Source organism: Oxyura jamaicensis, chromosome 4, assembly GCF_011077185.1.
Source record: "Oxyura jamaicensis isolate SHBP4307 breed ruddy duck chromosome 4, BPBGC_Ojam_1.0, whole genome shotgun sequence".
NCBI classification, from domain to species: domain Eukaryota; kingdom Metazoa; phylum Chordata; class Aves; order Anseriformes; family Anatidae; genus Oxyura; species Oxyura jamaicensis.
Genome location: NC_048896.1, coordinates 9,989,855 through 10,005,120, shown reverse-complemented (window position 1 = coordinate 10,005,120; position 15,266 = coordinate 9,989,855). Strand labels below are relative to the sequence as shown.

At 49.0% G+C, this 15,266-nt stretch overlaps 2 protein-coding genes across 3 annotated transcripts; one reads left to right on the top strand and one right to left on the bottom strand.

The window, feature by feature from the left end:
* Positions 1–159: 159 nt before the first annotated feature.
* Positions 160–5,150, top strand: BRCC3 (BRCA1/BRCA2-containing complex subunit 3). Its single transcript, XM_035325320.1, has 8 exons — positions 160–300; positions 378–497; positions 979–1,066; positions 1,666–1,754; positions 2,369–2,424; positions 2,972–3,103; positions 3,649–3,692; positions 4,380–5,150. The coding sequence occupies exons 1-8, from the start codon at positions 196–198 to the stop codon at positions 4,529–4,531; spliced, it is 786 nt and encodes a 261-aa protein (XP_035181211.1). The 5' UTR covers positions 160–195; the 3' UTR covers positions 4,532–5,150.
* A 271-nt stretch (positions 5,151–5,421) lies between these two features.
* GCNA (germ cell nuclear acidic peptidase) lies at positions 5,422–15,217 on the bottom strand. 2 transcript variants are annotated; one of them, XM_035325319.1, is made up of 10 exons: positions 15,197–15,217; positions 13,796–13,842; positions 13,018–13,069; positions 12,554–12,627; positions 11,538–11,978; positions 11,031–11,202; positions 10,303–10,447; positions 8,093–8,231; positions 7,340–7,544; positions 5,422–6,599 (listed from the first exon to the last, which is right to left on the bottom strand). In XM_035325319.1, the coding sequence occupies exons 2-10, from the start codon at positions 13,797–13,799 to the stop codon at positions 6,347–6,349; spliced, it is 1,485 nt and encodes a 494-aa protein (XP_035181210.1). In that variant the 5' UTR covers positions 13,800–13,842; positions 15,197–15,217; the 3' UTR covers positions 5,422–6,346. The 2 variants fall into 2 exon arrangements, with proteins under 2 accessions (XP_035181210.1, XP_035181209.1); XM_035325318.1 differs by lacking the exon at positions 15,197–15,217 and adding an exon at positions 14,739–14,852.
* Between the last annotated feature and the right edge of the window lie 49 nt (positions 15,218–15,266).

The following is a 15,266-nucleotide window of genomic DNA, read 5'->3' as shown; positions in this document are numbered from 1 at the left end:
CGCCCCGCCCCGGCCCCGGTGCGAGCGGCGGCGGCGGCGCGGAACCCCGGCGCTTCGCCCCCGCGGGCGACACGGAGCCTCCGCCGCCGGGCACCGCCCGGAAGCCGCCCGCGCTGATTGGTCCGGCGCAGCCGGCGAGCCGCGCTGCGATTGGCTCCGCGGCGGCTGCTTCCGGCGTGGCGGGGAGGAGGCAAGATGGCGGTGCAGGCGGTGCACCTGGAGGCCGACGCGTTCCTGGTGTGCCTGAACCACGCGCTGAGCACCGAGAAGGAGGAGGTGATGGGGCTCTGCATCGGGCAGGTACCGGGGGTAACGGGTGAGGGGGCGCGGGGCGAGGAGCGGGCAGCGGGCAGCCAGCGCCGTGCCCCTCCCCGCAGGTGGACGCCAGCCGCGTCGTGCACGTGCACTCCGTCATCATCCTGCGGCGCTCCGACAAGAGGAAGGACCGCGTCGAGATCTCGCCCGAGCAGCTCTCGGCGGCCTCCACCGAGGCGGAGATATCCTTGGGCGGCCCCGCCCGCGTCTGCTGGGAACCCCCCGGGCTGCCCGGAGCCGCGGCTGCTGCCCCCTGCCAGGGCTGGGCCGGGCCGTGCTGCGGCCGCCTGCGTCGCCTCCGTCGGTCACGGGTGGAACGGGGCCGCGGGGCGGGCTCTGCCCGGCGAGGAGGCTTCAGGAGGGATGGGAAGCTCACGGGGCTCTGTCTCTGGGTGGTGCCCTGGAGAGCTGCTTCCCTGCGTCATCTTGGGCAGCCTCCTGAGCCGCCCCTCACTGCCGCGTGCAGACGAAGTACACGTTCTGCTACTGCTGGGGGAGGAGGCTTCCATCCGTTTCTTGCGCCTCACCACCCCTCTGCAGGGATCTGAAATTCGGTCGGCCCGCGAGAAGCTTTTAAGCTCTGCCCTGTGCTTGCTGGTTTTCGCGTACAAAGTTTCTCTTCCCTTCGCTCTGTTGCTTTGGAAAGCGCCTTGACTCACACACAGGTTGGCTGAGATGACGGGGCGCCCCATGAGAGTGGTGGGCTGGTACCACTCCCACCCGCACATCACCGTCTGGCCATCGCACGTCGGTAAGAGCAGGCTTGGTCTCGGCTCAGTGTGAAAGCTCACAGCTGGCTCGTTGCCCCACGCAAAGGTGGGCTTTAAGAGCTGCATGTCCCTGCTATCAGTGTTTGGTTTCCCAAACGCCCGGGGCACAGGGGCTGTGCTCTGGTACTCGAGCTGCCGCAGAGAAGTGGGTGCTGGTGCTGCTTCCAGACGGCAGAGCTAGAGCTGGGGTTGGGTAATAGCAAAAAGCTGTGGGAATCCTAGTCCCGCTGTGGTGGTTTTTGACATCTCCAAGTGGTGATGCAAAAGCTAACGCTTTTCTGGAAGAAACACGTATCTTACGCCTACTGGACGCCGTGGCTATGTGGCTGATCTGCAGCACCAGGCTTACGTTATGATCCTTTCTTGTTTTGTTAACTCATCTTGTGTTTTTAAGACTTGCTATTTAATTATATTTTAAATGGGATCAAGATTTTTACTTAATATCCTGGAGTAAGTACTTTAAGATAAAGCACGGGACTGTTACCCAGTTCCAGGGTTACCCTTCAGGAGCTGGAGAGATCTTTCCCCAGTCCTTGAGGTGACCGGTGCGGTTCTCCTTGTCTTATTTCTTTGTCCGTAGACGTCCGCACGCAAGCCATGTATCAGATGATGGACCAGGGCTTTGTAGGGCTCATCTTCTCCTGCTTCATTGAAGACAAAAACACGAAGGTAGGCAGCCTGAAAACGGTGACTGAGCCCTCCAAGTGCTCGGGAGAAACATCGGCCCCAGGGCAGAGCTGAAATCCTGCGCTTGCCCTTGGGTGCGGCCTGCGGCGAGGGCCGAGCTCTGCTTGGAGCACAGTCAAAGCAGGGCTGAGTGGCGGCGCTTGGATCGCAATCCTGATGACGAAGGAAGGCGTTCCTAATTACTGTGTGCTGATCCAGGGGGCGGCTCTCTAGCCAGCGGTTGTGCTGGTGTCAGGGCTCTGGGACCGCATCAGATGGCCGCAGTGTGTGCGCACTGAGGTGGCTGAGTGCCCTGCAGCCCAGCGGGCGTAGCGTGGTGCGGCCCCACGAGACGCTGCTGCAGCACGGGAGGAGCTGACAGCCCTGTCTTGGCCGGGTTTTCCTGGTAGCTCTGGTCTAAGATATATATATATATATATATATATTTCCTACCTAGTGGGTCTATGCGGACAGTTCCAGCAGGCCAACCCAAGCCTGAAGTGTACACTTCTGCAACGTGTTAAATGCTATTTGAATCCTGTTCTGCTCCCTGAAGGATGTGGGGGCTCTAGGGGATGCTTTGGTACTTGCCGTCTGACTTTCTGCTACTCTCTTAGACAGGCAGGATTCTCTACACCTGTTTCCAGTCCATTCAGGCCCAGAAGAGCTCAGAGTGAGTACCACAGAGGAATGTTATGTTTAGTTTGGATTTCATTTCATTTCTCCTTTCTGGATTGTCTCAAGTAAGTGGTTTCTGGGTTCACTGTGAGCAACAGATAGGTACAGAGATGCCCCAACAAGGTCTCTTATCCCTGCTAATGCAGGCTGCTTGAAGAGAATCTAAATTGGACTGATGTAGCCAAGCTAATTTAGTAATTTAACTTACAATCTGGTGTAGAACACTGCAGTTTGGTGTGAAGGCCCACCCTTTCACTTTCAGCTCTAGAACTCAAAGCTCCAAGCTTGCGTGGGGCCAGGCCCTGCCAACCGTACGCGTGCTGCGCAGCAGATTGTCCCTCTAGCAGCTTCAGTGTTTTTATCATTAGAGTTTGAAGTAGGTGTGGCTGTAAAGGCTTCATTTGCCTGCCGATTCTGGCACATGTCCTCAGAAGTAAACCTGCAGTGAGCCCGTGAGCCAGACAGCCCGCTGTAGGTTTGTAAAGGCTTTTTTATTATTATTCCTTCTCTGCTTTCCAGTTAATTGTCTGATACCCTTTTAGGTACGAAAGGATTGAAATCCCTATTCACGTTGTCCCGCACGAAACCATTGGGAAGGTGTGTCTGGAGTCAGCCGTCGAGCTGCCCAAGATCCTGTGTCAGGAAGAGCAGGATGCCTACAGGAGGATCCACAGGTAACAGCCCGGGGGCCGCAGCCCTCTGCCAGGCTCTTCACGGGCACGTTCTGCTATCGCCGTGCCGCAGGTGCGTCAGCAGGGGTCTAGAGGTGAGAAGCCTCAGCACCCTGTGTGAGAGCCGAGGGAACACGTCCATGTTACGGAGTTCAGGGGCTCTTGACCTTGTGCTCCTGCGTGTGACTCGCACCTGAGCTAAGGGAGCGGCTCCTCTGATGCAGTGAGCAAACTGAAGCACGTGTGAGCGAGCGGTGGTGCTTCACGGATGTGCCTGCGGGAATAACTAGTGTTTACCCAGTGCTGGGAAGTCAGGAAGGAGATTAAATGGCAGTTTTTTCTTTCTCCTGCCTCTGGTGCTCCCCCCAGAGCGCTATTTCTGTGCACTGAGGTCTGTCGTCCTTGTGAATGTGTGGGGCTTCTCACAAACGATGAGGTTTAGAAGTACCTGCGCTGTCAGCTGTAGGTAGCAAGTTCTAGAGCCTGGATTTGCCTGCTAAGCACTTCACTGCTGTTGTCACTAACGTGCTTTCTGTTTGTTCTTTTAGCCTCACCCACCTAGACTCCGTGACCAAGATTCACAATGGCTCAGGTAAGGATTCCTCCTTTCTGTGCGTGAGCCCGGGGAGGTGTTGGGTGAGCTGGGACACCGGAGCCTTGAGCAGTGGCTGGATGGCGCTGCTCTTGGGGGACAGTAGGCCACAGTGTAACAGCCCTCGTGAGCTCCAGCGCTGCCTTTGCTATAAAGAGCAGTTGGAAATAACTCTAAGGGCACCAACTCCTTGTTTTTCATTTGCTGGGCAGTTCAGTTTCCATCACAGAAGCCTGTGACCTTCGCTGTGTAACCAAAAGGATTCCCTGATACGTTGCTTTTCCTCTGCTAGACTTTGTGGTACTTTAAAGGAAAATGCCAAGGGTTGTGAAGTAACTTAATCCTGGGGTGTATAAAGGCCGTTCTAGCCTTGCGGATGGCATTTTGAGGACCCTCCTTAAGGAGCCTCAATCAGTTAAAATTGCAATAAACTTTGGGTTGGTTTTTTTCCCTGCCAGAACAGCGAGGGCTGTGTGTGTATGTGGTGAGTCTTCAAGTAGCGTCTGATCCTTGCGTGCTTGTATCTCCTCCTGCATGCAACGTGCAGGCAGCATACGGCACCTTCGCTCTTGCCAGTGAGCTTGGGTGAATCCTGATCCCCTTTCTGTTCCCTAGAACATACCCCGTTGTGCTTGTTGCAGCTCCCAGCCCTGCGTTGGCACTGACACGCGTTCTTGTTCTTTGCAGTGTTCACAAAGAACCTCTGCAGCCAGATGTCCGCCATCAGCGGGCCCCTCCTGCAGTGGCTGGAGGACAGGCTGGAGCAGAACAAGCAGCGGGTGCAGGAGCTGCAGCAGGAGAAAGAGCGGCTCCTGGAGGAACTCGCTGCTCTAGAGTGAAGGAGGAGACGCAGACCCTTCAGAAAAGACTTTAAAAACCCCTGCAGGACCTACCTGTGGCTGAAGGGTGGCCCCGCATCGCCTTCCGATGAAGATACTGGGCTGTGCCTCCTCTTGCCCCATGCAGCAGAGAGCACTGCCGTGGGATAAAGGCTCCTGTCTGCCCCAGCTTAACGGGAGCAGGGACCTTTAGGTGCTGCATGATGCAGTGTGATTCTAGCTCAGCGTTGGGGTTAGGCAGCATCTCTTGGTAGAAGAGACTTCAGTTCTGGAGGGTGTACACCTCGGGACCGTGTTGTTTCCCCCCTCCCCTAGATTTTGACAGAAGGCTTTTTGCTTTACTTGTATCCCAGGAGCCTAGAACAGGAGGATTAGAGGGGAAGGAGTTAGTGTCCCCACAGTCGCAGCTGATGCTGCCAACTTCTGCCTTTTAGTAGCTTCAGTTGACCGCCTTGTACCTAATAACGTGCTGGATTACTGGTTATCCACCCAGGCAGGTAAGAGGTGGGGGGGAAACCTGGAGAGAGACCTGGAAGAGCTTTGACATAGGGTCTGTGCTCAGTGTACTTCAAACCAAATAAAAAATTCCAAATAAGAACTATTTGGAGTAGAAATGAAATGGAGGCTATGCTAAATTAAATCTCAATCAATACCTTCACTTTTCAGACACTTTTCTCCTATTTCATGTGGTGCTGTTACATATTCAGCAGTGAGATTCCTTACAAAAGGGACCCTGCAGCCCTCCTGGCACCCAGGACTGAACCTCACGAGGCAGGCAGACCCACAAGGTGACCCACTGCGTGTGAAACTCTCAAAAGGAAGAAGTCAGAAGCCTTCCCAGACCAAAAGGTACACAGCCATGGTTAAACTGCAACACAACAGTCTGTGTTTTATGACAATTGGTATAAAAAACCATTTATTGATCATTCAGAATTTAATAACCACATGAGCAAATTTGTTCACAGCAGACAAACGTGCAGTGAATCATGTTCTACATGAAAAAAATACATCAGACTAGGTCTTGTTCTGTGGTCAAAAAAAGTGGAGTTGATTTTTTCTACCTGTCCTTTTGCATCTACTGTAGCTTCAATGAAGTCTCAGTGACAGAGGCACAACTGCAGTCAAAAATTAATCAGAAAGAACTCTGATCTCACTAGGAGCCAGAGAGCTTTGCAAGAACTCACGCTTACTGTAACAGATCTGAGGCACTATTTACCTACCACTTCTAGGAAAAACAGCCAAGGACCACTTGAGGAACTCTGGGAGAATGCCTGAATCCGTACGGAGCTTTTCTTTAGGTCTGCCTTTTCTCCTGCCTGGAAGCGATCCAGACAGAATCAGAGGACTTTGCTCATGTGCCTGATTTTTCTCACAGCTGGCAGCCCCAGGCAGACACACACACAGCGCACACACGCACAGCGCACACACACAAGAATATACGGAGCAGATCAGCTCCTCAGAAGGATGAGTAAATCACTGGTCCCTGGAGTCACTGGACACATGCTATGAAGCACTGTGTGTAAATACAGAAAATTCCAGCCAAACACTGCAAGTCTATCCCAGGAAGGGTCTAGAACTGCATCTTCTATGAGGGACACCCTAGCTGATTGATTTGCCTCAGTCCTTCTATCATCATCATCATCACTTTTGCTCACTTAGGCCTTAGGATCTTCTTTATTAAAAGTATTTAAAATGAAAGTATTAAAATTGTCTGGAATCCTCCAAAACGCCTTCTCACAGATTCCACGTTAGGCCCACCTACTTCACTGCTACATACAAGTGTTGAGCGGCATCAAGGACTGAAGTGCATCGAGCTTACAAGGAGTCTTCAAGCCGAGTTTTTAAGGCAAAATCAGCACTGAGTTTCCGCATAACTTCTGCGTGGCTCAACCCATGCTGCTCTCTTTTCGTAAGTCCGTAGTTTTCTTTCACATACTTTGCAAAGGGTGTGAGCTGTGTCCTAGCAGGGGTGCCATCCTTCTGAGTGGGCTGACTCAGCACCAGCCGCCCCCCGCAGAGCGCGCACACGAAGCGCTCTGTGTCCAGAGACTTGGAGTGACGTCCAATCCTGAAACGGAGAGAGAATTACTTTGATTTCCCACTTGTGGTGGTCAGTGCTTCTGGGAAAGGGCTCCTTTCTGCCACCTAGGTCAGATTTTTAAGCTAGCATTATAGAACAGGAAACAGACTGTCCTTCATCGAGTGAAGTGATCAAATCTGCCCCAAGCATTTCTCTACCCTAGAACTTCTCCCACTTTTTAGCTTAGCTCCTTCCTGTCTTACTTTCAGCCTGGCAGTATGAAGTGCTACACCATTCAGAAGCACCCCCACAGCACAAGAGTCAACTACCCTTTGGAGTTCCTCCTCAAAAGGCATCGTATTTTCAGTGTTCTGTTGCATCTAAGCAGTGAATGCATTACATAGTCAGAGTAAATACATTGGAGGAACAGGAAGATTGTCATAAGTCATTTTTTTATTCTCTAATGTTCCTGGAAGCAGCACAGATGATCATGGGAAAAAAATCCATTCGTGTTTTCAGAGCTTGCATTCACCCCCTTATTATAAGGGGAAAAACTACTCTGACTAATATAAATAAATTTATAAATGACAAATATAACTGGGAGGTACCATCCCCTACCACAAAGCTTGTAATAGGATCAGCATTGATCATGAGATAGGGATCACTGGAAAAAAAATCCCAAGTTCGCTCAATGGCTTAAGAGACCCCTAACTTACAGAGACAGGAAACTGGCAAATGAGAGACAGAAGCTAATACAGAACCGTATGCAAGATCAAGACATTACTCACGTGGTTTTGCACAGAACACACTCATAGATGAATTTGTATTTAATCTCATAGTTGTGGCATCGCGTTACCATTGGCAGTTCTGGATGAATCATAGCTGACTTTCTGGCGTAGAATCTCCAGAATCGCCCGTGCCCATCGCGAACGCCGTTGATCAGCCAGGTGGCTGCATGGCAAACCTCATGAATCAGCGTGTCTCGAAGGCGATCTGCGGACAGAACAAACAGAAGACATTAAGATCAAACACATGGGGAAGCACTACCCCCATCCTTAGCTCACTACTACACACCTTTACACTGCCTTTCTTATCTGCCCTCCGATGAAAAAGACAAGAATACGATTCAATAGGGAAAACTGCAGGCACAACAGGGCCTTACACAGCAGCTTTTTGATGTTTTATTTGCAGACAGATGTCATCTGGTAGCTGCCAGGAGTAGTTAACAAGAATAAACCCAGAATAAACTCTCTCTGAAATATATATATATATAAATATATAAGATGTCTTCAACTCAGTATTATAAACAAAATAATGAGGCTGACATGAACAGACCTTTGTTCTCACATCTTGTGAACTTGCCCAGTCTCTTAGATGGGTTGTGAGGACAGGTGCTATAATCAGTGGATTTATTTGTTTAAGGTAATATGAAATTTCACAGCAGGACTCAGCCCCGAGTCTCTTACTCCTTCAGTCCAAGTTTTTAACCTCTGAAGCATGCTTTCTCATAGAGGAATCAACACAGATTTTCTGGTACCTACCTGCAGAATCACAGACTTTCTCAGAGAGCTCTATTCGAGCATAACGCTGTGCTTCAGGACCTTTTGTCTGCCCAGTTACACAATATCCCGCTGTTTTTCTCATTTTCTTGTTCCAGATTATTACCATATTCTCTGGTAACTGAAAAACAAAGCAGTACACGTAATCTACCCTCTCCTGCCTCTTCCTTATGTTCCTCAGGCCTTCTGGCTTCCCCGGTACGTACTGCAGTCAGTGCCGTATGTCTCTGTTTGTGCCTTTAACATCGCCATCACCAGAAAACCCTCTCCAGGGCTTCTTACTCCCATCCTCTCTATTTCTACAACCAACACGTGGTGTTTCACAGTGCAGGATGAGACAAAGAGTCCCTTAGGTCCCCTGCTCTGCCTCCAACAGGAGCTAACAGCGCTGCTTGAGAGGAAATACAAGGACAGGTGAGGAACTCAACAGAAGTGCCTCTTCAGAACACTCGTCCCAGCTGCTAGCCGTTTGCAAGACAAAGCCTCGCTGAGACCGAGGTGACTTCTTTGCAGGGAAATAGCTTCCCAGGTTGGTTTTTTTATTGCCTTTTTAAATGCACATGAATTTCTAGCATCCACAATAGTCTCTGAGCAGAAGTTCTACAGCTTAATCATTTACATGTCAAGTACCATCTGCTTTTGATTGTTCTGAACTTGCAATGTGCCATTTTTGCTTAATGTACCTCCGCATTGTGAGAGGATGAATAATCACCTCCTGCTTATTCTCTGTGCTGCTCCTCATTTTATAAGCCTTCATCGCATCTCAGTTACCTTTTGTTCTTCTGCCAGTTTTATGTCATTTGAATTAGCTGAATGAGTTTAAGTAATTGTTCCAGCAGTACTAAGTGCCAGCACATGTTCAGGACTGAGGCACGGGATTGCAGGATCTTTCTGCCTGTTCCGCTCAGCTTTCTGTGAAATCATGACCTTAGCCTGTCCTTGGTCAGCACAACAACGTTTTCCTCAGATAGAGAGGCTTTCCTTCCGGAAGGAAGTTCTGTAGGAATGACTGAGGGCAGCACCCTTCCTTTCGTGGATGTTTCTCACAAGAGGGCCTCCAGCATCCCAGAAGATGCAAAGACCATGACAGTGGCTCTCTGAAATTGAATTTTCAATTTGAAACACAACTTGAAGCTAAAGTTCATCCCAAACTGTTATTAAAAGGATAAGAAGCTTCTTAATCTGTTCAGGAATGGCAGACAGAAACATGCAGTAGGAATGCATGAAGACTGCATGTAGCATGACTAAGCATGAGGCTACAGCTCCTGACACCGAAGGGAAGTGCTTTTATCCTTCAGCTCCCCGATCCCCCGCGTACATTCCCCAGCACATGCCTTTTGCAGCTGCAGACAGAAACAGCATCACCCCCCTTTGGTGGCTATGAACTGTTAGAACAAGGTTACACGAGAATTAAAAAAAAAAAAAAGGCCACAGTTCTGAGGCAGTCTGAGCCAAGTGAAGCCTTGTCTGCCGTGGACATGTTCCCAGTTTCCAACTCACTTTTTATGAGCAGATTGCAGCAGCTCAGCTAAGCTCCTGAACCACTTGCAAGTATGCGGCAAGGAACTGGGAACACAACAACCGGACCAGATACGACAGCCAGCAGATGTGCTTGTGCTACCGCGAGCAGCTTGTGGCGATGCTGCCGTCTGTTAGCACATGCTGCTTCCACAAGGGCTGGCTGAGCAGTGACGGGAAACAGCCTTAAGCTTTCCGCAGCAGCAAGCCAGAGCTGCCTTTGCTGAGGCCTGCCACTGCACAGGCAGCTACAGAAACACTCACGGCTTGCTGAGCTCATGCCCATGCAGGTGCTAGAAAATACACAAAGATAAATATCAGTCACCTCTTCAAAGATGAAACTGATCCAAAGCAACCTCATGTAGCAGTTTAATCTCATCAAGGACTCTGCTGGACACCATCCAAACTGCTCACTTAAGGATGGTCCAGCACTACAGTGGGGAAAGCAAGCCCAGCTGAAAACTGCTGCATCACAGTGGTGAAAAATCCCTTTCAAAGAAATGGCTTGAGCTAACAGAAACAGAAACCATTATTATAACACCTAACTTCCACTAACTGAAGAAAATAAAGAGGCAAAAACATCAAAAAGAGAGGAGCAACGCATTAAGGTTTTTATAACTGTAAAAATGTAAGTTGCTTTGTGTTTGAGGGTCTGGTTTTGTTTTAAAGCCTACCTTCTGCTCAAAGATGGTGTTATTATAGAGAGAGTAGAGCTTCTGTGTCAGCTCCTCTTTACTTTTCTTGAAATACTTCACATACTTGGAATCTGGATTTGAGAGATCTTGCAAGAAACAGCCAGGCACTGAGCACACCTTAAGCCTACAAGACAAGACATAAAGCAGGTTACTGAGGTTCAGATAACTCACTGAAAAATAACAGTCACATCAGGGCCAATAAAGATCCCCGGGACGCTGCCATTGGCATAAACCCCTCCTGACTATTTTCGCTACCTTGGCCTCACGAGGCCAGCGAGGTCCACGTGCTTATACTGTCTCCTTGCCTCGTCAGGGGTGCGAAGGGCAGAACTACTGCAATAGTCCCACAGTTATTCATGGATTCGGAAAACTAGCTTACGTGGCTCACAACTTCACTACACAATGAGCCACCGTCACAGCAAAACTTGAACAGCCCTCACATCACCACCCACAACAAAAGTATCTTTTCAGAAACACATCCAAAGATACTCCGGGAATCCGAAGAAAAGCTGTTCATTCAGGGAAAGTAAATATTCCACTAGGATCGTCAACTCCAGCATTTCAGACAAAGCATCAGCTTTGAAGACAACATTTAAGTCTTTAGTGTTGGTACTAAAAAAATCAGAATGCTACCCTAGGCAAAACACAGCATCTCTTCGTCTACCTATGATGGTCCTAGAACACAGTAAAGATGGAGAAATGCTTACTTCTTCTCTGTCTGTGCCGAGTCTGAGCAACTGACTGACTCATTCCTGGGAATTCTCACGGAAGGCGTTACCCTGGAAGGTGTTTCTTGAAGTGAAATGGAGTTTGACGTTGGTGTCTTGATTCCGTTCCCTTTTGCGGACTGGGCACCTTCACAGGGTGGCCTGATGTTTTCTAGTTCAACAGAAAAAGTCACAAGATTAGATGCTGTCCAAGAATCGGGAGCACAGACATTAACAATCAGCTATCAGGTGATGAGAAAGTCTTATGTTCCACTTCAGCATGCTCTTTTTGTACACACAAAGGCCTTTACAAGTGAAGGAAAGGTAATTTGCTGTTACATGCTATAAAAATAGTACTGATGGAGCAGCAGAGTCCAAAATCGCAAAACGCTGGGTGGCACTTCTGAAGGATAGGCCACACACATGAACACAGTTAGGTCACGAGCACTACCATGGCTTCTGAAAGGTAATTTGCAGGTTAGCTGGGAACGAGGAACTATTTCTTACCTATTGTGCTCGGCTGGTAGACGGTTTTACTGGTGCTTAAGAGCGGTTTTCGGGGCACGCTTCGTTTCCTTACCCGTTCTATCAGTGATTCAAATTCACTGTCTGAGCTGTCTGATTCTAACCCTGCGCTTGGTCGTAGCGGAACGGTTGGCGTTTTGTTTTCTGTACTCTTTTCACAACTTCTTTCTTTCCTTCCAACGAGGAAGTCTGGACTACCTGCGGCAACCGGCTCTTTCAGATTTTGTGGAGGCAGGAGTTTCAGGCACCTCTGACTCTCTTTCGAGTCTTTCACTCCCCCCTTTCGGTAGTCTTGCCATGAACTTTCCACAAAGACGCAATCTTCACTGTCACTTAAAACCTCCGAATACTTCAATTTTGGGGAGCAAGCGTTTTCCTTTCCAGGAGTCATCAACTTCTTTGGGGTCTGAAGATTCTTAAGCGCTGTAATTCAAAAGAAACAAAGTTTTGGTAATTTCCCTTAGGAGATTCAAATTTGTCTTAACACAAAACGATTCCTTAAAGCAGGACAGGGAAACAAGAAGGATAGAAAGGCATCTTTGCACTTTATTACACACTGCTCGTTTACTGTCATACCGAATGGGCAGTCACAAAGCTGTACTGTCATAAGCTTTATTCCTGGTAAGAAAAGCTTCGCGTGTGGGAATATAGCGGAACATTTGAATATTCAAGTCTTACGAAATTAACAAGTGAAAGCTAATTGAAAAAACACTCATCCTTAGCTGATTTGAACATAGCCTACAGCATAAAGCACACGCCAACAAGGCTTCTGACATCTGAGATGGGATCTACCACGATCAACAGATCACGTCAGATCTAACAGTGATGACTGGTCACGTTTCTGGTCCATGTCACTTCCCCCGCCCCGATAATTCCTCCAGAAATAATTTAATTAGCTTTTTGCAGTCTGCAGATGGCATTTATCAGACCAGCAGTAAAGGCTAGCTTTTGACCCAAGAGAATTTCTGCTCTGTATTTGCTGCTGGACGATTACTTGCCCTTCTTTGTTGTGCTCTTTCTCACTTCGCAGTCCAAGAAGAAATCATCCGAGTCATCGATGAAGTCCTTTAGACTGCTAAACCAGCAATACAACAAAGGCGTAAGCAGGAAAATCAAGGAGTAAGGTTGCCATATTAAAAAAATAACCTCCAAAACAAACATCTAGTGTAGCACGTACCAGTTGCTCACAAGCGTTACCAACTGCACCCACTAACAGAAATGGTAGGAGAACACGCACACCTCCAAGCACTGCATTTCACGTGACCTGAACGTACACAGACCGAACACGTAGCGGTTCCTCCGTTCACACTCACTTCCATACGCTATCAGCCTACGAATCACTAACACTTCTGATCATTTTTCAGCATTCAGAATAGTAGATACGCCACTAATTGAAGCTAATAAATTACTGGTTTGAAGGCTAATACATAAAGACCGAGAAGTCATTAATTACAGCACCCACCTTGCGTGCTCCTTTCTGGAGACTGGTTTGGGAGTTTTCATTCTAGATAAAACTGCATCAAAAAGAAGATTAAGAACAAAGTTCTAATGATCATTTTGTTACGTGTTTTTTGAGGAAAAACTTGCGACCAATAACATTTAATCTAGACTTTTTTTAAAAAAACACACACAAGAATCTTTTAAAAGTAGCTCCAATTCGTGAATGCTCAAGGCTCACAACAGCACCTCCTTCGCTATCCAGTCCTTAGCCATACCAGAAATGGGAAAGAGCTCCTGTTCTGAACATTTCAGAATCCAATATAATACATGTCAAAACACATCCCCAGCCAAAAACGCCCCTCCAACTGGTTAAGAGTAACAGAACAGAAGTTATGAGACATGAGGGAACTCTGACCACTTTAGGTGTGTTTGGAACAGTCTAGAGAAAATGCTTACTGAAAGACGCACGGCAGGCTGATAGGGAAACAGGGACCAGACAGAACTGCGGCAACAAGAAACTCTTTGTCCTGTCTGGAAGTGTTAACAGCAAACACAGCTGAGAGGAACAGAGAGCCTCATATACAACGCAAGGCAAAAGGTATATCCAAGACCAAGACAGAAAATTCAAGAGCTCTCAGCGCGGCACGTAGCTACCAACAGTGCACCGCACAGGAGCAATGCAGCAGAAATCATGTCAGACTAACACCACAGAAGGAAGTCATGCTGAAAAACTATTACATGCAGATAAAAAGATGACCTTTTCGCATTCATTTAGAACACAAATTTGTGCTATTACTTACACATTTCAAAGTCATCATCACTGCTTGATGAAAAGTACAGGGCAAGGCTGAAAAAAAAAGTGGAATATCATTGAGAACATCAGGTCAACAGCAAGCAGCCCTGCATCGCTGGTGCCCTGAAATACCAGGTCCATAATGGAAACACACCAAACCTACACTGGAAAAAACAGTGAACATCTCCATCAGGCTGCCAAGTTTAAAACATTAAAACTTGTATATTTATGTTTGTATCAATATGTTCGATATTCAAATAATGATCAATTGCTGTCGAAATCGTGTCGGAACCATTGGGTGACACGAGCTCAGGACATTATTACCGGTTTAAGTTCAGATTGGGTAACGGGTCTCTAAAGGGACAGAAAGGTCATCAGAGAACACGGAACAGAATTAAGCGTGAAACCTCTGAACACACACAAAGGAGAAACGTTAATTTCGTATAAAGCGCACTTTAATGTGGTTGCCACGAATATTTAGTCACTACAGTAGTTTGTCATTTAATAAAGGTATTTTAAAACTGGACTGCAATTGCCATGCAAATGTAGACGCAAGCTGCAGTGCTGTTTGACCAAATGTCTTGAATCATTTTCTGACAAAAAACAAGAACTAAGAACCTGAAAATACACAACGCGGCTGCTTAAAAACATTTCGATGGCTTCTTTCAATTACGTTAAAGTTACTTACACCTTAAAAACTCTGTGCAACGTGCTCGCACCTACCGATTTTCATACAACGCACGGTCTAAGCCGCTATTAGCAGCAATAACCCAAGGCAATTAATCGAGTATGGCGAGTACTTTCGGGTATGGCGAGTATTTTCGCAGGGCAGGGGCAGACGCGTTATCAGGACACGCGGCCGCTACCACGGAGCGCCGCGCACCGGGCTCCCCCCTGCCCCCGGCCCCCAAACCCCCCGACGGCGGTGCAGGCGGACGCCCCCCGCTCACCTGCCGCAGGGGGAGCGGCGGCCCCGGCCCGACCGCAGCGGGGTGGCGGAGGACACGGAGCGGCCCCCCCGGTCCCCCCTGCCCGCGGGCTCCGCCATGGCGCCGGCCCGGCCCGCGGCCGCTTCCCTTCCGGGGCACGGCGCCCGGCCGCATGCGCGCCGCCAGCCCCGGCCCAGCGCCGGGCTCCCCCTCCCGGCCCCGGCTGCTGCTGCAGGCTGGGGCTGCGGCCCTCGTCCCGGCCTCGTCGGGGTTCGGCGGGGTGGTGCCGGTCACCGCGGACCTTGTCATTTACCCGCGGGCCGGGCCCTGCAGCGTGAGCAGAGATAGAGGCACGCCCTGAAAAGAGAAGAGCTGCTGCATGGGGCCAGAACGCTTCACGAATACATACACAGCCCTTCAGAGCTTCCCTACTGCTGGGTTGAGTCTAACACTGCGGCGATGAAAGTATCTACACTTACCTGGAATTACTTCTGCTGAAATAGTAGCATTAACAAAACTGCAGAAATGAACGTCAAAGGCCAGAAACCC

Excerpts from the sequence above, each read along its gene's own strand:
- GCNA (XM_035325318.1), bottom strand. The coding sequence starts at position 14,836 with ATGGCGGAGCCCGCGGGCAGGGGGGACCGGGGGGGCCGCTCCGTGTCC. Across the intron at positions 13,843-14,738 it reads CGCCGCTCCCCCTGCGGCAG|CCTTGCCCTGTACTTTTCAT; the intron begins GTGAGCGGGGGG and ends TTTTTTTTTCAG. Across the intron at positions 11,203-11,537 it reads CTACCAGCCGAGCACAATAG|AAAACATCAGGCCACCCTGT; the intron begins GTAAGAAATAGT and ends CTGTTGAACTAG.
- BRCC3 (XM_035325320.1), top strand. The coding sequence starts at position 196 with ATGGCGGTGCAGGCGGTGCACCTGGAGGCCGACGCGTTCCTGGTGTGC. Across the intron at positions 2,425-2,971 it reads CAGGCCCAGAAGAGCTCAGA|GTACGAAAGGATTGAAATCC; the intron begins GTGAGTACCACA and ends ATACCCTTTTAG. Across the intron at positions 3,104-3,648 it reads GCCTACAGGAGGATCCACAG|CCTCACCCACCTAGACTCCG; the intron begins GTAACAGCCCGG and ends TTGTTCTTTTAG.